Below are 27269 nucleotides of genomic sequence, written 5' to 3' on the forward strand. Positions count from 1 at the left end.
GGGGCCACTTGCCCCACTCTCCTCCATGTAGCCCCCTCGTAACTTCCTCTTACAAAGCTTAATCTTTTTTATTTGTACATTATCATTTTAAATTTTTGGAAATTTTCTTGCTGACTAGTTCAAATTCCAATAATATTCCATAAATCAACTATTACGCCACTTGGTTATAATGGACCCAATATCTATTATTTTTGGAGTAACTGCATACTTCAATAAATGAACAAATGAAAAATTAAAATAAATAAAGGCACCATAAATGATAAATGTAAAATATTTGATCAATTCTCTTTTGTTCTATTCTCTGTCTATTCAACAATTTCATTAAAACGACAATTATGGATGAAACAAGAACAATCAATGAAAATCCTTGAATTCATGTTGAAAAGCTTCTTCAAACAAAAACCGAGATGCTTCCATCAACTCAGGGCTCAACCTGAACATCAACACACAAAACTCCATCTGATTAAGAGCCCCATCGCCATCAAAATCACCTTCTTCCATCATACACTTCAAATCATCATCTGTCAAGTCCTGTAACCCCAACAGGGCCGAATTCTTCTTCAAGCTGTCGAAAGTAATGACCCCTTTTTCTCTATCCATCAACAGGTTGAACCCATTGCACAGTTCCCCTATCAAGCCATCCCCTCCGAGCTTGTCAGCCATCACGGGCAAGAAATCCTGGAAACCTGAAGATGATGAGTTTTGTGAAGCTGATGGAGGAATCGCAGACATGTTTTGATGAAATAAAAAGAAAAAAAGAACAAAGAAACCCAACTGTGGGTAGATGTTGTGGAATAATATTGGAATGTGTTGGGGGGAGCTTGGGGATGGAATATATACATATATAAAGAAAGAGGATAATGAAGGTGAGTTGGGGTTTCCAAGAAAGAGGGCTTGGAAAGACAACTAAGCTACAGGTAATAGGGGGAAATGAGAAATGGTCGGTCGGTCCAGGATATTGGAACTGCTGCCTTTCTCCATGGTTTCTTCGAAGGTGGGGTAGGGATAGAATTGTCAATTTACGGGAAACGAGAGAGCGGTTTCTCTAGTGACTTTTTTTGGATAACCGGAAGTCTTCAAACATGAGTCAGACTGAATTATATTTGGAGTTTATAAATTAAATCCTCAAATGTTTTTATTTAAAATTTCAGTTTATATCAATATTATCAAGTTTGATCTATCTTTTATCTCTTATACAAAATTAATTTAATGAACTTTGACCACTATAATTTAATTTTTAAAGCAAATTTCTCAATCGTTTCATCATTTATTTGCAAGTGATTTAATATTATAGTTAACTCTTTTATCATTAAAACAAAAATAAACTATTGAGAAAATTTTAAATGGAGTAGTTAAAATAATTATAATGTTTTAAGAATTAGATCAGATTTAATCGGTTCATCAAATTACTTAAATTAAAAAGTTTAAATAAAACATTAAACTAAATTTGAAGCAAATCCCCAAAGCCACTGTTGAATGGAAATCAAAATCAATTGAATTAGTAAAAAATTAATTGAAATGATTTTTTTTTACTTTTAGCTCAATTTATTACTATGGATTTATAAAATTTGATTCAGACTAGTAAACTCCCAACATAAAGTCAAATACAAAAGTAAAATATGGTCCAAATAAATAAAATTCAACTTAAAAATATATATTTAAATTATTATTTATTTGTGCTTATAATTTTCTAGATTTTTCCGAATTTTGCAAAAAGAAAAATGACAGGTGAATATTGGAAAACTACAAAATTAGTGATAAATATCAATTTTAAAAAGAAAAAGGAAATATGTCTTTTACAACATTATTTAAACATAAATTATTTTTCAGCTGATAGAGAAAAACATGTAATGTAAGATGCGTTTTTAAAAGCATTTTATATCAAAAATGCTTTTACTTGATAACTCAATATCCTTGATTGAATTGTTAAATTCTTGTTTCTTTTCACAAGTTCAATTCCTCTTTTTGCATCTTTATCTTCTTCTCTTTTTTTTCAAGCTTTTTAGTTTTTAATTAAAACATATGTTAATTTTTTAATTCATGTTTTTATTAATAATTTCTTTATTTATATAGACAAAATAATAAATTTATAATTATATAATGGAAATATTTTTTTACATATATCATTATATTAAATATATTTTTTTAAAAAATCAACTAATTTTTAAATATGCAATAGAGGGTATCAAACCCCGGTAATTGGAGAAAAAAATAAGTATCTAATCATTCAATCAAAGGCACTAACATATTAAAAGAAAAGTGCGTTCAATATTAAGTCCTTTTTTAAAAGCGCATTTTACCTTGTCAATTGAAAACAGACTCATTTTTTTTTAATAACATTAAAAATGGTCTATTTTCTTTTCTTTCTTTTTTTTTTAAAAAAAAAAAGTGGCATTTACCACTAATTTTGCCTTGAAGAACTGTTGCTGACCGTCCATGGAAGCGACGGATCATCATTTCTCTTTTTCCCTGTTTCTTTCATCATTACTTGCTTTTCAATTTACAGTTGGTCTTTGGTTGACTAGGATATGTTGTGTTATTTGTTTTCTAAATTTTTAAGGTTTATAGGTAAAAATTCTTTAAGAAAAATGCAAAAAACTAATTAAGTCCTATATTAAATTTGTATTTAAATTTTTATTATTAATAAAATATTAATTAAAATAATAAAATAATGAACACATGACATCACACCAATCGTTGAATAATAGAATAGTAATCAGATTGTTAAGTTCATTTTCATGTTCAATAAAATGTTCTTAATATTCCACAAATAAAACAATAATTTTGGGACCGTCTCCTTTTATTCATAAATTACTATTTTATTTTTAAAATTTTATCTCCAATTTTTAAATACAATATAATAGTTTGGACCTTGAAAAGTTGAAAATTATTTACTAGGTATTGTATGATATAAAGTATTTTTAGTACAATTAGATCTATCAAACCAAAATTTTATTATCCAATTATTAGCATATGTTATGTTAGTATGAAATATTTTGATCATGGTTTTTAAAACTAGATTCATGGTCTAATCGATCAGGCCATCAATTTGTCAGTTCAATCGCTTCATCCAGTTTAATTAAATAAAACATTTAAAAATAATAAATCAATTCAACCATCCAATTCCCAAGTCAATTGATCTAATGGTTTCCCTCGGACCTATACCGTCGTCGATTTCGATCTAATTGGTCCAATCGACTGATACGATCCAATTCAAGTTTTTATGATTCTTTTTATAAATTTTATAAGTTTATATTAAATTTTATATTTTAATAATTTTGATAAATTTTATATTCTAATAATTTTGATAAATTTTATAAGTTTTTAAAAAGTATACGATTTCTTATAAAATTTTAAATATATTTTATTAATTTTATAATTTTTTATAATTTATTAGATTTTTATATTTTATAATATTTATACTTTTTATTATTTTTAGATTTTTTGTATTTTTAATCATTTTATGAGAAAATATTACATTAAACCAAAACTGTCACATGTCACTATCAGATTAGTATGTTAATTTATTTTAAGGGTCAATATGGTCAATGACGAAAACCATTAATAGAGGGGCTTAATTATTTTTTTTGTGTGTTAACAGCAGAAGCTTAATTGGATGTGAATTTAATAAAGAAATTTTATTGTTTTTTTCATATTTTCTTAAGGGCCTTTTTGACATATAAACCTTCTTTTTAACATATAAACCTTTTTTAATAATGGTATAAATATAATGATAAATTACACTTACAATCACTCAACTTTAGTTCCAATAAAAAAAACAATTAATGTAACCCATTAACATTTTCCATTACAGGCCTAACAAGACAGGTGACATGGCCAGTTAATGTAACACCCTTTACCCGACTCAATTCACCGGATCCCGATATCGGATGTTACAACACATAAACACTTAACAAAATTTTACAATCGACTTAAAATGATTCTAAAACATACTTCTTATCTCTTTTTGTATTGTTTTTAAAAACAAAAGATTAAATAAATAAAATGTTTAAGAATACATCAGATTTTCAAAAGCAGCATATGACGTTATAACTTAAAACTAAGTTAAAGATAGACGTTTTATGGCGTAGAATACTAAACACCATACTTCTATGGTGCGCTCTGTATGCATAACATCACAACTCAAACAACCATCTTGGCGCATGTAAGAGTATGTCCAAAGATCAATCATGAGATGGTTGTATTAACATACTTGATTTACCATGTTTATTAATATAAGACGTTTCCATTATTATTTCAGTTTCTTTTTTGTGTGTATAAATAAACTATTTTATAATAATGCCCTGAGAATAATATGATTGTCCTTAAAAGATCCTTAGTCAAGTATTATTGTTGACTAGGACAACAATAATGCATTAAGACTAACATGTGGTTGATTGATCATAAAGAGTTGTCATTGATATGGAGTGTCAAAATCAATGCATGAATATGTGTGTTAGAGAGCAACATATTGGACTGACACACTATAAGTATGTTTCTTGGATTATTATGTAATTGTCAAAACATTACTTATAGTGATTAATATGTATATGATCCTCAGACATGAGATCATAATTATCCCAACATCGTGAGTTGTATATTTTGATACAGTCAAATGTACACCATAACTGCTTGTTCTATAAAGGCTGATGTTGGATATACCACAATCTATATAGAGGGTTATTGTTGATCAATATAGAATAAGTCCCTCCTACATAATGGGAGTAATATCTTAGGTCACTTGATTGAGTGAGACTAGAAATGCATGGCCATGCTCAAATAAGTTGATATGAGATGTCATACTTATTTGTATATCATAGTCTACTCAAGATATCAAGAAAAATGAGATGGACTATGCAAGTGTGACTATTCTATGACTTGTGTTCATTCCAGAGATAAAGGACTTAAGGATTAATGCATGAAAGGTAAATCACAAAAGGTTATGTCGAATCATGACTTCTTGTAACTTAGGTAGCAATGATGTATTGCTAGATGCCACTCATTGTATGTAACATTAGAATCGTTCTAGTATTACTACTAATGTTACAGAGCCTACAGGGTCACGCCATATAGTTGAGATGATCGGAATAAAACATAGTTGGTATTGTGTTTGGTTGTCACATGAATTAAATTAATTATAGAATTAATTTAATTGGGCAATCAAATATCGAACATATTATATCTACAAGGATGTTGTACACATAATGAGAACATAATTCTATTAATATATGAATTTGGTTCGTATATAAATTTAAATAAATATAGTTTACCGAAATCTTTGTTATAATTAATGTAATTATAATTTTCGGTTAAAACATTATTATATTTATTTATTTTAAAATTTTGTGAATTAAGATTCGTTATAAATATACCAATTAAAAAAGGGGAGATATATATATAAATAAAACCCAAAAACCTAGCTTGGGTGGTCTAGCAGCCGCCAAGCAAAGAAATATCTGAAACAGTTTTGGGGACTTTTCCGTTCATTATCAATTGGGTGGATTACGTAGAGTCGACATCTAAAAAAGTTGAGGCTTGGTTCGATAGTGGTTCTAAATTCTCGTTGTCGAGGCGTCGCTATCTACTCAGATTGAAGTTTCGATAATTTCAAACCCATTATCATAAATTTTTTTCCCGATTCATTCCTCGCACATGGATCCATGGTTTGGATTACCGAAAATTTATTTTTCCACTGTGCCTTGAGGGCACCGGCATTCCAACAGTGGTATCAGAGCCACTTGTGTGATACGGACTCGGGTTTAAATACTTGGGTGATGCAATTGTATGAGATGCATGCTTTAATTTCATTACGTTTTTTACTGTTCAAATCGTCTAAGTATATTCTGATATCTGTTCCTTTCGATAATTAATTAAATGTTAATCATGGTGTTATGGCCTATTCGGTTTTATGTTATTACTGTTTAACTTTAACAAATCTGTAATGATGCGATGGTGGAATTTACAATGTGCAGTAAGAGTTAACCGGCTAGTGGAACAAGGGTTGTTCCGGTATGAAACCTCAAGGATTAAAATCCTAAAATTACGATTTTGTTGATAAAATTTATCAAATCGTAAGGTTTTATTTGACTGGGGTATGCGGTTTACTCCGCGAGGGCGGAGGCTCTTACCGTGACAGTTCCCTCTTATATTTTGGAAATGGGGATCTGAGGACCTCAGACGACCTCAGATCCCCATCATCTTCCAGTATGTTTTGTAATAAATAAAACTTGATGAGCCATAAAAGATGGAAAGGATATTTTATAATTCACTTAGCAAAACGTTGAATGATGTATGCTATTTTTGACATGAACGGTGTTTGAAATGCATAGTTATAGCCCGATGACCCATTTGTTAAAAGGTTGTAATTTTATAAAATACGGCATACGTGTCGTGCCTTACTATTATTCTCTTGTATTTCTCTTCTCATCTTACTCCCTCGTATGTAAAACGAGTTTCTGCATATTGTAATTTGCAAAAGTTGTTATGGGTTAGACGAGAAGGAAGATGGGCCAATTAGTGTGGATCGACAGCTTGTGAGACGGCTTACACCTTTAGGTTTCCTTTTGGTTCTCCTATTGGCTTGGGTTGAACCACCATAGTTTATGGGCTATAACTATTGCATTTATTTATTGCTTTATTTATTCATGTATGAGATGTTATGGATGTCTAAATCATGCAAATTAGGTAATAATAAACCTCATTAATTGATGAGATCAATTAAAAGATTAAATGGACTGAAGTAGACTAAAATTGATGAGATGCAACATCTTTAATAAAATCTCTTTATTAAAATATTAAGTCATCATGGCCTTCCAATTTTTGCCCTCGTTAAGGCCTCGATCAATACTATGTAGGTTATGCCAAAGCAAAGTACTAGTATTTATCTTGGTTAAACGCAAAGAATAAACAAGTGATATTCGCTGGTTAAAATTTGGTTAATTACTTAACTAGATTACTCTAATAGGATTAGAAACCTAGAGGCAAGTAATTTGGATAAATCATAAGATGATTAGAGCAAGAGTTGTTCACCAAATTGTAGGAGTTACATATGATGTAATTAGAAAATTATTGCTTACCTAAATAACCATAATCTTGAGAGTAAAGCCAAAGTTGACTTAAGAAAAGGTGAAATATGGATCCTTAACCCACTAGAAATACTTTTGAGAAAGTTTTTCTGAAATTAATATATGAGGATTATTAATTTTGAAATAAAATAGCGGGAACATGCTTAATAAAATCCTTTTAATGATTGATGTAAACATGGTAAATTTTTTCACATGCATATTTTATTGTTATAGATATATTATGGCTGCAAACAATACACTCTCATTGTGATCGGTCCTTGAGAAGGACAAATTGAATGGTTTGAACTTTATTGACTGGTTCTGTAACTTGAGGATTGTCCTCAAACAAGAACGGAAATTATATGTCATTGAACAACCACTTTCTAATGAACCATCTGGTAATGCCTCGAGAGTTGATAGGGATGCTTACAAGAAGCATTCTGATGACATAATAGACGTTGGATGTCTTATGCTTGCCACTATGAATCCTGAGCTTCAGAAGCAACATGAGGACATGGTTGCTTATGATATGATCGAGCACCTGAAAGAACTTTATCAAGGGCAAGCACGGCAAGAGAGGTTCGATATTTTTAAGGCCCTATTCCAATGTAAGCTGGTTGAAGGAAGCCCAGTAGGACCTCATGCCCTTAAGATGATTGGCTATATTGAAAACCTGTCTAAGCTTGGGTTTCCATTGAGCCAAGAGTTGGCCACTGATGTTATTCTGCAATCGTTGCCGGATAGCTATAGCCAGTTTGTCCTCAATTTCAATATGAATGAAATTGACAAAACTCTGCCACAGTTTCTCAGTATGTTACGAACTGCTAAAGGCAACATGAAAAAGGTTGGACCCAAGCTCATACTGATGGTCTGTAACAACAAGGGCAAGGGAAAGGCCAAAGTTCAGACAAAGCCCAATGGGAAGGGTAGGCCCAAGCTTGGAAAACGAAAGGCTGCACTGAAACCTAAAGGTGGGGTGTCTAAGGAAGGAAACTGCTTTCATTGTGGTGTGATTGGACATTGGAAGCGAAACTGCCCTATCTATCTTGAGAAAATCAAGAAGGCCAAAACAAGAGGAACATCTGCTTCAGGTATTTATGTTATTGATATTAATTTATCAACCACTACTTCTTGGGTATTAGATACTGGTTGTGGTTCTCATATTTGTACTTTTGTACAGGGACTACAAAGGAGTAGGAATTTGGCTAGAGGAGATGTGGACCTGCGAGTTGGAAATGGAGCAAGAGTTGCTGCATTAGCTGTGGGAACATACATTTTATCTTTGCCTAGTGGATTTGATTTATGTTTAGAGGATTGTTATTTTGTGCCCAGTTTGACTAAAAACATTATTTCAATTTCTTGTTTAGACAAAATTGGTTTTGAGATAATTATTAAGAATAATTATTGTTCCTTTTATCTTAATAATGTTTTCTATGGTTCAGCACAATTGATAAATGGCCTCTATATTTTAGATCAAATGAATCCCATTTACAACATAAATACTAAAAGATCTAAAATAAATGACTCAAATCAAACTTATCTTTGGCATTTTCGTTTGGGCCACATAAGTGAGAAACGCATATCCAAACTCCATAAAGATGGTCTCTTGGATTCATTTGTTTTGATCAATTTGAAGTATGTGAATCTTACTTATTGAGAAAAATGACTAAAGCTCCTTTTACTGGTAAAATTGAACGAGCTAGTGATTTATTGGGCTTAATACATTCTGATGTATATGGACTAATAAATACACAGGCCAGAAGTGGTTTTCACTACTTCATTACTTTCACTGATGATTTTAGTAGATATGGGTATGTTTATCTCATGCGCCATAAGTCAGAGGCCCTTGAAAAGTTCAAGGAATTCAAAAATGAAGTACAAAATCAACTAGGCAAAACTATCAAGACACTTCGATCTGATCGACGTGGAGAGTATTTGAGCTTAAAGTTTGATGATTTTTTGAAGAAATATGGGATTGTCACATAACTTACTCCTCCTGGCACTTCTCAATGGAATGAAGTTTCTGAGAGAAGAAATCAAACTCTGTTAGATATGGTTTGATCCATGATGAGTCATACTGATCTATCGACTTCCTTTTAGGGACATGCACTTGAGACAGCTGCTTTCACACTAAACCGTCTTCCATCTAAATCGGTTCAAAAGACGCCATATGAGATGTGGACTGGGAAACATCCTAGTATGTTTTTTATGAAAATTTGGGGTTGCGAAGCTTATGTTAAACATTAGACGTCTACTAAGCTTGAACCCAAATCTGAAAGGTGTATTTTTATGGGGTATCCGAAAGAAACCAAAGGATATTATTTCTTTAATCCCATTGAGAACAAAATGTTTGTTGCTTGAATTGGTGTCTTCCTAGAGAGAGAATTTGTTTCTAGAAAAGGAAGTGGGAGAAAGATTGAACTTGAAGAAATTCGAGAGTCACAAGATACCACTGAACCAGAGATAGAACAATAGCAAATTCCACAAGAAATTGAGGAACAAGTAACTGCTGTAGAAACATAACTACCGCGCAGATCTTTAAGAGAACGCCATGTACCTTCGAGATATGGATTTCTCATTACAACGTATGGTGACATTCTTCTTAGAGATCATGATGAGCCTAGGACTTATCAAGAAGCGGTGATGAGCCCAGACTCTAAGAAATGGCTTGAGGCCATGAGATCTGAGATGGATTCCATTTATGAAAATCAAGTATGGACTTTGATTGACCCACCCGAAGGGGTTAAACCTGTAGGGTGTAAGTGGGTTTTCAAAAAGAAAACCGACATGGATGGTAATGTACAAACATACAATAGGTGATTAGTCGTTAAAGGTTTTCGCCAAATTTATGGTGTTGACTATGATGAAACCTTTTCTTCTATAGCTATGTTTAAATCATCAGGATCTTGCTTGCCATAGCTGTATTTCATGATTATGAAATCTGGCAGATGGACATCAAAACAGCTTTCTTTAACGGGAAACTTGAAGAGGATGTGTACATGACACAACCTGAAGGTTTTGTCAATCCAAAGGATGCTAGAAAGATATGTAAGCTACAAATATCCATTTATGAATTAAAGCAAGCATCTTGAAGTTGGAATCTTCGTTTTAACGATGCAATCAAAGAGTTTGGTTTTATCAAAAATGAAGATAAGCCATGTGTTTACAAGAAAGTTAATGGGAGCACTATCACATTCTTGGTACTGTATGCAGATGACATACTTATCATGGGAAATGACATACCTACCTTGCAGTCTATTAAGACTTGGTTAGGAAGTTGTTTTTCTATGAAGGACTTGGGCAAGCCACTTACATCTTAGGAGTCAAGATCCATAGAGATATATCAAGATGACTACTAAGTCTAAGCCAAAGTACATATATAGATAAAGTAAGAAAAAGGTTCAATATGGAAGAATCTAAGAGAGGATTCTTACCTATGAGACATGGTATTTCACTCTCGAAGAAAATGTGTCCTTCAACTCCACAAGAGAGAGAATGCATGAGTAAAATTCCATATGTTTCCACTATTGGATCTATCATGTATACCATGTTATGTACCCGTCCAGATGTTTCATATACCTTAAGTATGACGAGCAGGTACCAAGTAGATCCCTGTGAAGGTCACTGGACCACAGTTAAGTGTAATGGTGGGGAATAGTTAAGTGTAAAAGGTTACATTGATGCTAGCTTCCAAACTGACAAGGATAATTCTCGATCACAATCAGGTTTTGTGTTTTGCCTTAATGGTGGTGCTGTGAATTGGAAGAGTTCAAAGCAAAGTACAGTAGCTGATTCTACAAAAGAGGCCGAGTATATTGCAACCAGTGAGGCAGTAAAAGAATTGATTTCGATCAAAAAGTTCATTACTGAACTAGGGGTTGTGCCTAACATATCAGATGCTATAGAACTCTGATGTGATAATAATGGAGCCAATTCACAAGCTAAAGAGCCCAGATCTCACCAGCGATCCAAACATATACTTAGGTGCTACCATCTTATTCAAGAGATTATCGATCGAGGGGATGTAGAGATATGCAGAATACCTACAGATGACAACATTGTTGATCCCCTGACCAAGCCACTGACATAGTAGAAGCATGATCATCACACTAAGTAGCTTGGTATTAGATATATGAGTGATTGGTCTTAGTGCAAGTGAGAGATTGTAACAGTATGCCCAAATATCAATCATGAGATAGTTGTAATAACATACTTGGTTTACCATGTTTATTAATATAAGGTGTTTCCATTACTATTTCAGTTTATTTTCTGTGTATAAATAAACTGTTTTATAATAATGTCCTGAGAATAATATGGTTGTTCTTAAAAGATCCTTAGTCAAGTATTATTGTTGACTAGGACAACAATAATGCATTAAGACTAACATGTTGTTGATTGATGATAAAGAGTTGTCATTGATATGGAATGTCAAAATCAATGCATGAATATGTGTGTTAGAGAACAACATATTGGATTGACCCGCTATGAGTATGTTTATTGGACTATTATGTAATTGTCACAATATTACTTATAGTGATTAATATGTATATGATCCTCAAACTTGAGATCATCATTATCCCAACATCGTGAGTTGTATATTTTGATGCAGTCAAATGTACACCGTAACTGGTTGTTCTATAAAGCCTGATGTTGGATATACCACAATCTATGTAGAGGGATATGGTTGATCAATATAGAATAAGTCCCTCATACATAATGGGAGTAATATCTTAGGCCACTTGATTGAGTGAGATTAGAAATGCATGGCCATGTTCAAATAAGTTGATACAAGATGTCATACTTATTTGTATATCATAGTCTACTCAAGATATCAAGAAACATGAGATGGACTATGCAAGTGTGACTATTCTATGACTTGTGTTCATTCCAAAGATAAAGGACTTAAGGATTAATGCATGAAAGGTATATTACAAAAGGTTATGTCGAATCATGACTTCTTGTAACTTAGGTAGCAATGATGTATTGCTAGATGCCACTCATTGTATGTAACATTAGAATTGTTCTAGTATTACTGCTAACGTTACAAGAGCCTACAGGGTCACACCATATGGTTGAGATGATCGGAATAAAATATAGTTGGTATTTTGTTTGGTTGTCACATAAATTTAATTGGGCAATCAATTATTGAACATATTATATGTACAAGGATGTTGTGCACATAATGAGAACGTAATTCTATTAATATATGAATTTGGTTCGTATATAAATTTAAATAAATATAGTTTACCAAAATCTTTATTATAATTAATGTAATTATAATTTTCGGTTAAAACATTATTATATTTATTTATTTTAAAATTTTCTGAATTAGAATTCGTTATAAATATACCAATTTAAAAGGGCAGAGATATATATAAATAAAACCTGAAAACCTAGCTTGGGTGGTCTAGCAGCCGTCAAGCAAAGAAATCTCTAAAACAGTTCTAGGTACTTCTTCCGTTCATTGTCAATTGGGTGGATTACGTAAAGGTCGGCATCTGAAAAAGTTGCGACTTGGTTCGATAGTGGTTCTGAATTCTCGTTGCCAAGGCGTCGCTGTCTACTCAAATTGAAGTTTCAGTAATTTTGAAACCATTATCATAATTTTTTTCCCGATTCATTCCTCGTACATGGATCCATGGTTTGGATTGCCGGAATTTTATTTTTACGCTATGCCTTGGAGGCACTGGTATTCCAAAAGCGCATTCCTAGCCTGGTCCCTCCTAGCATATCAACCTTTTTATTGAATCTTGCATCACAAACAGACATTTGTAAGTTCAACCGAACTTAGTGAATATAACCCACATTATCTTGGCATATTTATTGTTGAAATCCTTAACTTGGAGATTTCTGATTGTTTTTTAGTCTTCGACGGATTCTTTTCTAATATCGACGCATACATATACACCAATTTCCATACTTGACCACTACATACACAATTCACTCATTAGACAGATGCCAGATTTCACCATAAGGGCATTACAGTATACGCTACACGGACATTATAGAATTTGCCATAAGGGCTTTACAGAATATGCCACATGAACATCACAAAATACGCCACAAAGGCTTTACAAATTATGCTATAAAGGTTTTACATAACATCACATGTTTATTGTCCCGGCAGACTATCTCAGAGGGTGCCATGGATTTCTCTCATATGGTCTTGTACATATTTTCATGGCGTGATCTGCTAGCTCGGTTTACATCTTACTGAAGGCAGCACCATGAGTATTTTCATTGCCATATGATGTCATGGGTCTCTACCACATGGTCTTACACATATCTGCATGTTGTGATATGTCAATCTGGTTAGTAATGTACCTGCCCTACCAGAGGCATCACAATTGGCTGTATTACTTATTTACCACAAAACACACTTACCCAGATTCTTTCAAACTTCTAACGAACTGATATTCTTTCATACCTGATTTCACATGCATACATACCACACATCATTTTATTCATATAGCAACCCATAAATCTCATTTGTAATTATGTAGAACCTTTACAATAATTCACACACACATACACTCACAAGCTATCTTAAAAGACATTAGCACATGATCTACCATTATAAACTAACATGAATGAGTTATGATAAAAACTCACTTGAAACTCACCTTTACTGTAGCTCAGAGTTCCAAATTCAATCATCCTTTCCAAACCAGCAGCAACTACTTCAAAGAATAGGAGATTACTAATAGAACCCCTATAACACCCCTAACTCGTAACCGTCATTTGATTAGGGTTACGAGGCATTACCAGACAGACAGAATAATTCAAACCAATTCAGAATCACAGATATAAAATAACATTAATACATGAATCATCAACAATTCATCTTTTATGGAGGTCCACGAGACCTAAAACATACTTTAAAGGACAGACGGGACTAAACCGAACAGATCCATAAATTTCAGAGCTCAAAATTTTTTTTCAATTCTGTTGAGGTCACACGCCTGTGTTACCAGGCCGTATGCCTCACACGGGCACCAGACATGCCCATGCAAACCAACCGTGCTAAAATAAGGCATACACACTAACTTTCACCCACGGCCAATAGACACGCCCGTGTGCTATGGCCGTGTGATACTTAGCTAGCTACTGACTTAAGCCCACGGCCATATGACACGCCCGTGTGTCCTAGCCGTGTGGTCTTAAGAGGTTACTACCTTATATACACGGCCACAAAGCATGCCCGTGTTCCCTGGCCATGTGGCACAATGCAGGCTTGGTTTAAGCCAACTTGCCACCCCTTTTTGGGTCAATCCTACAAGCATTATTAAACAACATTTATACCAAAATTTTCAGCTAATTCCAGGCACAAAACATGCTTAAGATGACCAAATCACATTAGATCATAAAACATTGCACATAAACCATTTGACATTACCAACCAAATACCAAAACTATGCACAAACATAACATTTGCTAGCCAACTTTCACGGCTTATCATATATACATATCAAAGCTTAAATACATGGACATTTTAGCCTATACATGCCATACTTAAAAATATTTACACTTTCAAAAGTACCAAAATGAGTTCAATAGTGTGGTGACGATCCTCGACTATCCCCGAGCCTTCAGTAGCTACGATAACTGTAAAACAGACAGAAATCACACAGTGTAAGCTTCAAAGAGCTTAGTAAGCCAAATACAATTGGTCTAACTATTAAAGCATATAAAGTACAAATCAATAGCAAGAATTCATAGCCATTTCACAGAATAGTTCATGAGACTAACCATGCTCATTTGCTAGTATACATATCATGTTTCATTTCCATAATTTCATACATACTTTGCATTTATTATCTCACAGAAATAAAGTCTTTCATATTCAGAAATTTAGTACGATACAAACGTACCTGTATAGATTATACATTTCATATATATATTCATTCTCATATCTCGTATTCTATCATCAGATGGTTCAGAAATGACACAAATACTCATAAACAAGTATAATGCTGACGTCTCAGACGTGGTCTTACATGTAATTCAGTATCGATGCCTTTGTCCTAGACAGGGTCTTACATGAAATCAGATACGATACTGATGTCCCAGACATGGTCTTACAATTAAATTTAAAATCGAGGTATGTGTCTCAGACACGAGCTTACACGATATCTAAGATCGATGTCAACTTTCCTTTAGAAACATACAGAGCATTTCAGACACTAGCATATTATCGGAATTTACTCAGAATTCATTCATTAGGCTCTCAAGGCCATCCAATATAGATTACAGTTTGTATGCTCATAATTTAGTCATTTTAACATGTAATTGTAATTTGACTTATTTCGTATGGATTTCGGACAGAAACGAGTCGACTATTTGATTATTTTGGATTTCCCATGATCTAAGTCTGATTTTTTTGTTCTTGATCTAATACAATTGAAATTCAACCATTCGATCATTCATTTCATTCAAAATAATCCGTGAACACATATTTAAGGCACTTTGCATTTTAGCCCTTACATTTTCACATTTGGACAATTTAGTCCATTTTTCACAAAATCACAAATATGCAAAATTCACCAAGACTATAGCTTGGCCAAATATACATAGCTTCCATACAAGCCCAAATAACATATTTAATTCACAATTTAGTCCTTCAAACCTCATTTTCACAAATTAGCCAAAATGTCTCTACATAAAAAATTCAAGAACAAAGCATGACAATTTCACATATATCTTCTATAATCCATATAAAAACATCACAAAGCTCATATAATCATCAATGGCACATTTTATAATCTTCAACAAAAATAGAAATTCAGATATAGGTTTTGAAGAACACGAAGCAATAATCACAGAAGCGTAGAAATTATAAAAAACCGAGAAAAACTCATACCTTAATCAAGTTCTTCAATGGCCGAATGTTAAAACATGAAAACCTAGCTTTTCTTTCTTTAATTTAGGTATGAACAAAGTGAAAATGGCCATTTGCATGCTTTTTTTTTAAGCATTATATTCACCTTTTAACATTTTGCCCTCAATGAAATAACATTAAATTTACCAACTACATTTCCATATTTGTCCACTATTAAAACAAATGGTAAATTTGACATGAAAGGACCTTCATTTAAGTAAGCCAAATCAAATAGGTGCTTTAACATCTAGCACACAGCTTTTACATTTTACGCGATTTAATCCTTTTGTATAATTAAGCACAGAAACAAACAAATTAAATCACAGAAACTTCGCAGATGTAAATTCACATATCAAAAACACAGAAAATAATATTAAAATAATTTTTAGAATCAGTTTCGTGGTCTCAAAACCACTATTCTGACTAGGGTCGAAACCGGACTGTTACAACCCCATTTATAGATAGTTTACCAATGTATCCATTACATACAACCCCCATGCAGGGCCTTATATACACTCTCTACTATATTTATATCTTTTACATCCTTACTCTTTTGAAATTGTAGCATGCAGAGCTATTAGACTTACTAGGAGATTGAAACATCCATTGATTATCCCGAAAATCTTAGCTTCTAACTTAACAATGAATGAGAAAATGTTTGGGTTTAAGAAGAATAACCCGAATGTAGAACAAAAGGAAGAGAAACCATTTAAATGTTCCCTTATTACCACATATATATACTTAAATCCTCTTAGTGGATCTTACAAGTGTCGATTGTATACAAAAATTGTCCTGTTAATGCCCTACAAAAACTGAGAGAAATATAAAAGAGAATCAGATACAGATGCTGGTTGACCAGTCAATCCATTCAGTTGACTCCCAACCAATCACGTTACAGAACCCACTTTGCATAACGTTTGATCAAATTAGTGTACCATACCTTTGACGATAACTTTCATAAGGCGTACTCTTAAAGATAATTAAGTCTTCTACAGTTTCTTCATACACTTGATAGGTTCTTAAGATACAAAACCTGGGCTATCCCTTCATAGATGCACATTCTCATGGGTACGCTCTTCCTTTTCTAAGAAACATCTTGAGATGAAAACCTCAGATTTTACATGGGCAGATACATTATGTGCCAGGATTTAACTTGCCAAAATTTTGAAAAGTGGCGGACTATACTACAATAGTACGCGGAAACAGGTAAGCTTCACACTTATTTGCCTTTTACTCAGATCTGCCAAATTTAGGGGTGTGACAGTTAACTAGCCATAGTGGAAACCCAATTAACCCAATTAGCTACATGGCCACTAACATTTGACTTTCTCTTTTTTCAAAGATGGTGATTTGTTTCAATCTACTCTCAATCTCTTTTGTCTCTTTCTCTACCTTTCAATCTCTCCCCATCCAGATTCTACTATGCCAAAACCCCAACCACAACTTCCAGTCTATGCTCTCGTGGTCGTCATTGTTGTTTTACTTCAATTTCCAGAACCTTGTATCACCAAAACCAGAAACAAATATTCCAACCCAACTGTTTGTGGAAATGTCAAAATGGGCTACCTTTTTCGATTACCAACCCAACCTCTCAACTACAACGATCATGGTTCAAACTAGACTGCAACAGAAACAATCACGTTGTTTTATCTCTAAACCATGTCAGATTCTATATCCAAAGCATTAGGTACGAACACTCTACTATTCGAGCTATCGACCCTAGCTAGTTAACAGAAGAAGAAGAAGAAGAGAAGCCAAACAAAAGCTATGGTATTTTTAAGGTCGCTAACCCTTGCCACTAGACTCCGCCGCTGCTTTGCCTGACGTCTTTGTTTTCTCTTCTTCTTCTTCTTCTTCCTTCTTTTCTTACAATTCTTCTCATTTCCCCCCTAAAAAAAAGAATAAGCCAACACTATACGAGTTTTCAAGTAGATATGAGATGGTGCATTTGGTCAGATACAGTGAAGAAAAAGTCTTAACCGTTTTCATAACCGAAACGGTTCTTTGAGAAGCTTACCCCACCACTGTCGTCGCAATCTACAACCTCATGCTACTACTGAACCACTCTAGAATTTTTCTCTTCTTGTTCTTCTTCTTCTTCTTCGTCTCTTCTTCTTTTTCTTTTACTACTCAACCCAACTAGGGTTCTTAAATTGGGGCCGTTTACACAGTGGAATGACAGGTCAACTTTTTGTTACGTATTTAATAGAAAATGGTTATGGTGATTGATTCTTTTTTCTAAAGTTTAGTGACTCAGATGAAAGTTGAGTGACTGTTTTGTTATTGGAACTAAAGTTAAGTAGCTGTTGGTGCAATTTACCCTAAATATAAATATAATACAAACTATTAAATATGTTAGCATTTTAAAATAGATGTTATACATAGCATATCATATTAAATGTTTTAAATTTATTATATTATTTTTGGGTTGAATTTTATTATATTAATTTTCTATTTAAAATATATTGTGTTTGTATTGTATTTTTATTGTATCTAAAATTATCATATGTCAAAACTATTTCTTATCAATAAGAATAATATATTATAATTAAGGCTTAAAGTGTATAAAGCCCTCGAACTTTTTAAAGAAAAGCAATTAAGTCCTTACTTTTTCTTTTTTGCACTCAATTAGAAATTTGAACTGCCAAAATGAATAAAAAAGCCCTTTCATTGTTAACTTTAATATTTGACATTTAAAGTTTACAATCTCATTTTTTTCAATTAAAAGCGCCACATGTCGCACCGTGGTTGTGGCATGTGATAAAAACGATAAAAATATAAATCAATAAAAATATTAAAATGTAAAAAATATTGAAAAATATAAAAATATAAAAAATATAAAATTTGTAATTTTTATCTCTGCTTATTTTAAAATTAAAACAACCAATAGTAACATGCCACTAATTGAACATGAGCAATTTTTGAATAAAATAGGAACAAAATAAAAATTTAATACCAATAAAATCGGATTGATAGTCAAATCAATCATATCACCAATTTCTTATTCAAATTAAATCATTTATTAAAATTATTATAAAATAAAATAAATCATTAAAACTTTATAAAATATAAAACCGATTCAACCGATTTTTTAATTCGATTTAATTAGTCCGCATTGATTTATGAGTCAACCAATTTTTACCTTATTCAATATTGATATGTCAATTATTTTTTATTTAATCGATCTGAACCGTTGGCCCGATTCTAAAAGTGCCCGAAAAAATAAAAAGAAATAAAAAGGAAAAAACTCACATTTGTTGTGCAACATATGGCGTTGATAATACTCTAAAATGACATACTTTTATGTGTTAATTACATATATATTTTGAGTACGATCCTACTAATTTGGGTTGTTTATGGCTATTTTATCTTATACGGACTAAATTGATGGCAAAATGAAATTTAGGGGAAAAAATGTGAATTTAAAGACAAAACGGGTCAACATGCGAAATAGGGAAGAAGTGGTGCCAAAAATGTAAAGTGTCAAAGATTTGGAGTAAAAAAAATTCAAAGAAGAGATTTATGAACATAAGACTTTATTTAAATTTGAATTTTATTTTTCGAACTATTGTTAGGATTATTATGATATTTTTTAGATTTAATTTCAAATTATATCTTTTATTATCTTCTAGAGTTTAAATAGGAACAAATTAGGTCTTTTATGTACTATAAATAGGGGATGGAGTGACATGAATATTCACTTATCATTTATGTAAAAAACTCCTTCCCCATAAGGCGAAAAATAAAATTTCATTCCATTAAACTTGTGTTTTTTCCCCGAAAAGCATGAGTCACTAAACTCATCTAGCCAAAGGTTATCAAGACTCTTCCAAAAAATTTCATGAGGTTTAAAACCTACACTTAACCATTCTCAACGAGTATTCATCATTTCTCTACATTATGGGACTGACGCTTCCGTCCATGTCTTTCCAAAATTAATCTTTTCATCTTGTGCAAAGGCAGCCGCTGTATATGTTTTGGGAAGGTTGCACAGTCGGTTCGCTAACTTACTGCGACAGTGGTTGTCAAGCCCAAGTGACAAAATGGCATGGCATTTGCCATTGAGAAATGATGGTCTAGTGTAAGACGGTCCTACAAAAGTGACGGTTGGCTAGAGTCAGGTTTCTCTAAACCAAAAGGCGAAAACCTAAGTGGAGCTGGTGGTCGTAGGCATCCTCTTCCACTATAACTGGCTTATTTGGTCATGAGAAGGATTACCTAAAAGCCTATGATTGAATCCAAGGAGGATTAAGATAACTGGAGGCTGGAATCCCTCAAACCGAAAAACCCCTTCCCTTAATTCTGTTTCTTTTTACAATTGCAATTTTAATTTATTCAATTTCAACTTGTCCATATTTTTAATTCTATTCTTTTCCCAGGTTAGACGTTTTTCTTGGGCACTACTATACCCAAGATTTCGAAGAACAAGAAGTTATAGCGATCCAGTCCTTAAGAATTTAACCCTACTTCCTTTATATAATTTTTTTCGTTATTTCTTAGGGATATATTATTTTTTGTGCTTTCAACGACACACCAGTCGTCGTTTCCGTCAAGCTTCAATCTTTATAGTAACTCAATGGTAACACACACCCCCTTTGGACTTCCACCATTCCCACTTTCTAAAGCTCTCCACTTTTTCATTTGCTACCATAATCCCATACCCAAAATCTGTTATTTAATTTGTTGTAGCATTAGGTGTAAATTTGTTATATTTTTTAATAAAATTTTAAATTTTTAAATTTTATAATTATTTACGAATTTTATAATTTATTTTATGAATTTTTACTATTTTTATAAGTTTTATGATTTTTATATTTTTATATTTTATAATGATTTTTATATTTTTAAATGATTTTCTATAATTCATTATATTTGTAATAATTTTTAATGAATTTGAAAGATATTTTTATATATTTTTAATTTTATATTTTTCTATATATTTTTAATATTTTTATTTTTATATTTTTTTCCACATGTTACAATCACAATATGATATGTGACGGCTTTAATTGAAAATAAGAAAAGACTAAATGCTTAACTTTAACAGCTTAACCGTTAAAAGAGATTTTTTTTATGTATTTTAACAATTCAAGTACTCAATGTGGAAAAAATTAATTTTTTAATTAGAGAATGTTGTACACTCTTAACTCTATAATTAATTATGATTTGAATGATTTTATACTTTTATAATTGGTTGAATAAGAAACAACTTTGGGCTAAGCCTAATGAGCTTGAAGCAGCTAATGAACCCAAAATATAACAATTGTAAGAAACCCAATGTCATTTAATCTCCCGTAAGTAGTTATTCTAGATTATAACTTTTGTTTTATAAAAATAAATTATATATTTTTTTTAAATTTGTAAACTAGTACTAACCCTTTTATTTTTGTTTTCCTTCGACTACTCAAGTAAGGAGTAAAAATTATTCATGCCTTTTTATTTGTAGTAAAGCTTTTAACATGTGATTTTCTTTGTTGGCCAGCTTCTCACTCACAATCGCAGGTTGGTAGAATTTGCAGTGTAATCTAATAAAAGGACAAGTGCCATTATTTTAAGTCATAAGAAAAATGCTAGATGAGTTTTTCACATATTTGATATGTTTGAACATTCACAGCCTTGATTATAGCTTCCTCTTTTTTTTTTTTTCTTTCAGACATAAGCTTAGTTTGACTGTTTTTTTAATCAATATCATTCACATCTTTGAAGAAGTCTTCAACGTAAGAAAATGGTAGAAGTTGATGTCAGAGCTATAACTAGTTTATGTAGTTTCACTTAACCCCTTTATCTAAAGGAACAAAGTACAGATTTATATTCTTGTAATCATTTAATTAATTAATTTTTTTTCAAAGCAAACAATCATGGTACTGTCGTCTACAACAAGATATAGAGCAAAATTTTTAAGATTACTAAAGGCGGCGTTCAAAACAAAAAGTGGCTGAGATTCTCTGTTAGAAAATATTTGCTGACGTTTAATCAATAGTTTAGATTATGGTTGCCTGAGTATTTGTGTCCCGCAAGACCGCAGGCTGTAGCAGCAGTCAGAAATGGCTCCTGACTTGGACATCTGAGGTTTCAAAGTTGAAACTATGGTGTAATTTTTTAAGGAACAGGATTTTCAAAGTCTTTCAGTTTCTTATCTCATCAATGGCAGGCTTTATCTTGTTTCTGTTTTGAACCCTTATGTGGCCTCACTTAACAGTGTCGATTGCATTGGAAAGCTTAAATACAAGTCATTCTATTAGGGATGGTGGTGATACCTTGGTTTAAGCTGGCGGAATATTCGAACTAGGATTCTTTAGCCCTGGTTCCAGCACCCAAAGGTACTTGGGAATATGGTATACCAATTCCATCACGAAGGTTCCATGGCTGGCGAATAGGGAAACACCCCTTAATGATACTTCAGGGGTTGTACAAGTTGCCATCACTTTTCTTCCCATTCCATTTTTGGTCCTTTCCTCTTTCAGCCTGCTGTGCCTTAGCCTTTAAAGCTCATTCTATGCTTCCTTCTTGCCTTATTAACCCCTTTTGCTCCTGTGTTTGTAAAGCATTGATCAACTCCATTACTCTCAGTTGAATCAAGTCTTTGGTGTTCTCCAAAGGGGCAATTGTTGCTTCATACTTCTCAGGCACAAAGACAAGCATTTTCTGCACCAGTCTAGAATCAGAGAGATCAATCCCAAGAACTCTTACCTTGTTGGCAAAATCTACCAGGTTGTCCGAGTATTCTTTGATTGACTCAAACTCCTTTTGTAGCCTATCGAATTCTTTGATCAAGTTCTGTTGAAGTTGGCTTCCATGCAGACCATGAAGCAGACCAAGCTGCCCGAGCCATGCAAGTTGCTGCTGAAGCTCATGCTTTTGTTACTTTCAAGTGGATGTTTTGCTACTTAGTTAGATATGAACTAAGTTGTTAGCATGCTTGATGTAAGTAGGTGCTGATAGATCGATAAATCAACTTTACCATGTGTACAAGTTAAGTTTATCAAGTTTCTAGGCTACTTAGTGGAGTTAGGTACATGTTTAGGTAACAGTTTCATCTTTTTGACGAGCTGAATACTTGGTATTTATAATGGCTTTTGTGCCTTTAGTCAAGGTAATGAAAAATCTTTCAAAACTTCTTCTTCTTCATTTTGGTTTTACTTAAGCAATTTTGTTCATAAAATCAAGCCAATTTTCCTGTTTGATTAGCAAGGTATTGAAGCTTATTGCTTAAGTTTCTGTCAAAGTTTCACATTCTATTTTCTTAGTTCTATCAATTGGTATCAAGAGCTTATTTCTTAGTGGACCTCACTCTTTTTCAATCCTCTAAAGCATTGTCTTCATCTGGTTTTTCCCCAACTCCACCACCAGTGTTCAATAGTGAAGGCTACCACATCTAGGTAGTGAAAATGAAGACCTGCATGCAGGCATTTGACTTGTGGGATGTAACACCCAAAACTCGGCCTAGACGTTATGGCCGGATCGGACATGCCACATCGAAGCGTTCAAAACATTTCATATTGTTGATCCAGAAAAACTTACTTAGTGGTTTAAAAGATAATTTCACTATAAGTTAAAGTGAATGGAAGCTGTGCACCAGGTAGGAAACCGGAAAAGAGGAGGTGAGTCCATCGGACTGCTTAAATACCAAGCTCCCTTCGGATCCAATCCTAGACATGCATGCCGCCGTTGCCACAACTTAACGTCATGTATATTTCTAGGAAACCGATTTGATTAAGTCCTTTTTAGGAAAAGTGATTAATTTTGGAAAATACTTTAATTGCGGAAGCTTTGCTTGTTGTTGTGGTATTTTGAAATCAATTGTTGTATTTGAAAACGCGCCCTAAAGCTTTCCAATTTCAACAGTTAAAATAAGTAATACTTATCTTACTAACACATATTAAAACCATAAAAAATAATTAAGCGGCCTTATTACATTTAAAAACCCAAAACCTCAAACGTAAATAAAAGGATATCCAGTTCACCAGAAGAAAATCAAACTTTCAGAATGGGTGGCCACTCCGAATTCCCTCACAGCTCCAAGCCCACTATGGTTGGGGATTACCTGCGTGGATGAAAATAAAAGGGATGAGTTTGGGGAAACTTAGTGTGTAAATTAACCCAACCATAGCCTATATTAGCTCAAACCACAGAAACAGAATAAGTTGCCCTTAGCCCAGAACATATTTCAGAATGAAGCCCATAGGCCCATAATAGAACAGAACAGATATTACATGTTTATGCAGAAACCCAACCCAGATTCATCCATAACACCCCCGTACCAGCCTTACACCATGTGGGGAGACTACTCGACCCACCCAACCGCTACACACCACAGAAATCGCAGCGAGGCTGCCAGATATTGTGACGAAGTCACCAGATACAGATATTGTGGCAGAGCCACCAGAACAGATATATGTGGCAGAGCCACCAGATCAGATAATTGTGGCATAGTCACCAGGACAGATATATGTGGCAGAGCCACCAGATCAGATAATTGTGGCATAGCCACCAGGACTCTTCCTCCATAGTATAACCCAAGTCCCTATGCAACAGATATATAATCATGGCATACATTATACAGAATTAGATCGTCATGCTTTTCAATCAAAAGTAACCCTAGGGGTATAATGGTAATTTTGCATACATAGGGGTATTCAAGTAATTTAACTATTCTTAAGGTTTTCATACATAACATAGCCATTTACGTACGATCAGAAACACTTACCGCGTTTTCTTACCAATTTGGGCCCGTTGGCCCATTATCCCGTTTTTGGCCCATTAAGCCCAAAAATATGGAAATGCACAGAATCGCGCACTCTGCAGTCTTATCACTTTAATTTACCATATACATCAAACTATTAATCTCATGAGCATTCACACACTGCAAGATCTCAAAATAACGGCTTTTCGGCATTTCAACTTTTCGACAGTGCCGATCTAGTCTATAAGAGGGTGTTAGTTACACACTGCTTATGCGACGATATCTTGATGAGATCCACACACCTAACCGTCTACAATTGGATTATTAACACGTTAATCTAACTATTCAAATACGAACTACGATTAACCCCTTACAATATTCGCCAACCACACCTACAGATCGAGTAAGCTTATAAGAAATCAATAAGCAACTCATTAACAAATTTTTGTCAGTGTTTACCACATAATCATAATTTCACTGCAAGCTGTCTTCTTGAGAAACAGTCACTAAATCATTTATAACTAGAGTTACGAAACTCCGAATCAAGTACCGTTAATTTTCCCTGAAAATAGACTCATATATCTTCTATCCATAAAATTTTCAGAATTTTTGGTTTAGCCAATCAATACCAGATTTTTCTCAAAGTTTCCCATGTTTCACTGTTTGACTAATCTGACCACTCATCATTACGAATCAAATTTCTCATTGTACAGAATTCAAAATATGTTCTTGTTTATTTCATTTGAAACTAGACTCAATAATCTTTAATTACATAATTTATTCAGCTTCTAACTCATCTCCCACAATTTATGGTGATTTTCCAAATTCACATTACTACTGCTATCCCAAGCAGATTTATTACCAAATTCACTCTTTCACACATAACTTGCATGCATGTTATTTAAACATGTATATCACCAATCAATCATCACATATCTATGATTTTTACTTAAGCATAATCTCCATTTCATCATTTTAAAGCACAACATGTTAGCCGATTTTTCCCTTTAGCATCTAAGGCACATGCATGCTCATTTGTTTGGCTCAACTTCAGCTATCTTCCATTTTTCATCAAAAGAACATGAAACAACAACCATTTCCTTCATTTTAATTCATGACTAAATGCTCACAACTCAACTAAAAACCAAAATATGCTTCAAGAGTTAAGGTAGAGTCAAGAAGAACTCATGAACATCAAGATAGAAGCAAACTACCATGAGCTTACCTTCAATTTTCTTCCCCAAGTGACCGAACATTCAAGAGCTTTCTCCTCTCCTTTCTCTTTCTAACTTTCGACTATGATGAACAAAGATGGACAAAACTTTGTTCTTTTCACCCATTTTTCTTTTAATAAAATTTCATATTTCATCCATTTAATTCTTTAGTACAAAAGACATGAAATTCCCATCATGGAACATTTACCTAACCCATTATCATGGAACATACCTAACCCATTATCATGGAACATACCTAACCCATTATCATGGAACATTTACCTAACCCATTATTATGGAACATTTACCTAACCAATTATCAATTTTTATCAATTTGTACCATAAATTATGGATATCAAGTGCACATATTGTCTACAACAACATGATGACCAGCCACTACATGTAAAATGGGAGGTTTGACATGCAAATCCTCCTATTTTGCACTCCTATTTATTTGGCCACTACAAATTAGCCTATAGCATTTTCAAATATTTTCACATAGGTCCTATTACATAATTTCACTCCCTTTTTCTTATGGAACAAAAATTAACTAAAATTACCGGGTTCTATCTTAGGCTTGGGCCTTCTAGAGGCCCACTAACATAATTAAACCTATGCCAACATTCACAGAATTCCCGAAAATTGGGGCGTTACAACTCTACCCTCCTTAAAGAAATTTCGTCCTCGAAATTTACCTGATCCAAATAGTTGAGGGTATTGTTGACCATTAGTCTCTTCTGATTCCCAAGTAGCTTCTTCCCTTCTATGATTACGCCAAAGCACTTTCACTAACGGGACAGATTTCCTTCTGAGAACCTTAACATCTCGAGCCAATATTTGCACAGGCTCCTCCTCAAAGGTCAAATCAGTCTGAACTTCAATTTCTGCAACTAGCAGGACATGAGCAGGGTCAGAACGATAACGCCTTAACATGGAGGCGTGAAAAACATCGTGAATCCTGTCTAACTCTGGAGGCAATTCTAACTGATAAGCCACTGGGCCTACTCGCTTCAAAACCCGATAAGGCCCAATGAACCGCGGACTCAACTTGCCCTTCTTACCGAAATTTAATATCTTCTTCCAAGGAAAAACCTTTAGGAAGACCATATCACCTACTGAGTACTCAATCTCCTTACGCTTCAAATCTGCATACAACTTTTGCCTATTAGATGCTTCTTTTAACCGGTCCCTAATTATTCTGACCTTATCCTCAGTATCAGCTACCAACTCTGGTCCAAGAATTTGTCGCTCCCCTAGTTCAGTTCAACAACTAGGTGTACGACACCTTCGTCCATACAAGATTTCATACGGTGCCATTCAAATACTACGCTTGTAATCGTTATTGTACGCAAATTCGCCAACGGCAAGTAATCCTCCCAACTACCTCGAAAGTCAATCACGCATCCCTTCAACATGTCCTCCAGAATCTG

General features: G+C 33.4%; 1 protein-coding gene and 1 long non-coding RNA gene across 2 annotated transcripts; both read right to left on the bottom strand.

The window, feature by feature from the left end:
* Positions 1 to 257: 257 nt before the first annotated feature.
* Positions 258 to 920, bottom strand: LOC108482779 (calcium-binding protein KRP1-like). Its single transcript, XM_017785888.2, has one exon. It carries the CDS (start codon positions 730 to 732, stop codon positions 355 to 357), a length of 378 nt encoding a protein of 125 aa, XP_017641377.1. The 5' UTR covers positions 733 to 920; the 3' UTR covers positions 258 to 354.
* Positions 921 to 23821: 22901 nt separating this feature from the next.
* On the bottom strand, positions 23822 to 25974 carry LOC128286737 (uncharacterized). The gene is made up of 2 exons (XR_008277399.1): positions 25851 to 25974; positions 23822 to 23986 (listed from the first exon to the last, which is right to left on the bottom strand). It is a non-coding gene; the product is annotated as an uncharacterized LOC128286737 (long non-coding RNA).
* Positions 25975 to 27269: the final 1295 nt, after the last annotated feature.

Source organism: Gossypium arboreum, chromosome 1, assembly GCF_025698485.1.
Source record: "Gossypium arboreum isolate Shixiya-1 chromosome 1, ASM2569848v2, whole genome shotgun sequence".
Lineage (NCBI taxonomy): Eukaryota > Viridiplantae > Streptophyta > Magnoliopsida > Malvales > Malvaceae > Gossypium > Gossypium arboreum.

What these genes read in the sequence shown, in the direction of transcription:
- LOC108482779 (XM_017785888.2), bottom strand. Translation starts at nt 732, where the DNA reads ATGTCTGCGATTCCTCCATCAGCTTCACAAAACTCATCATCTTCAGGT.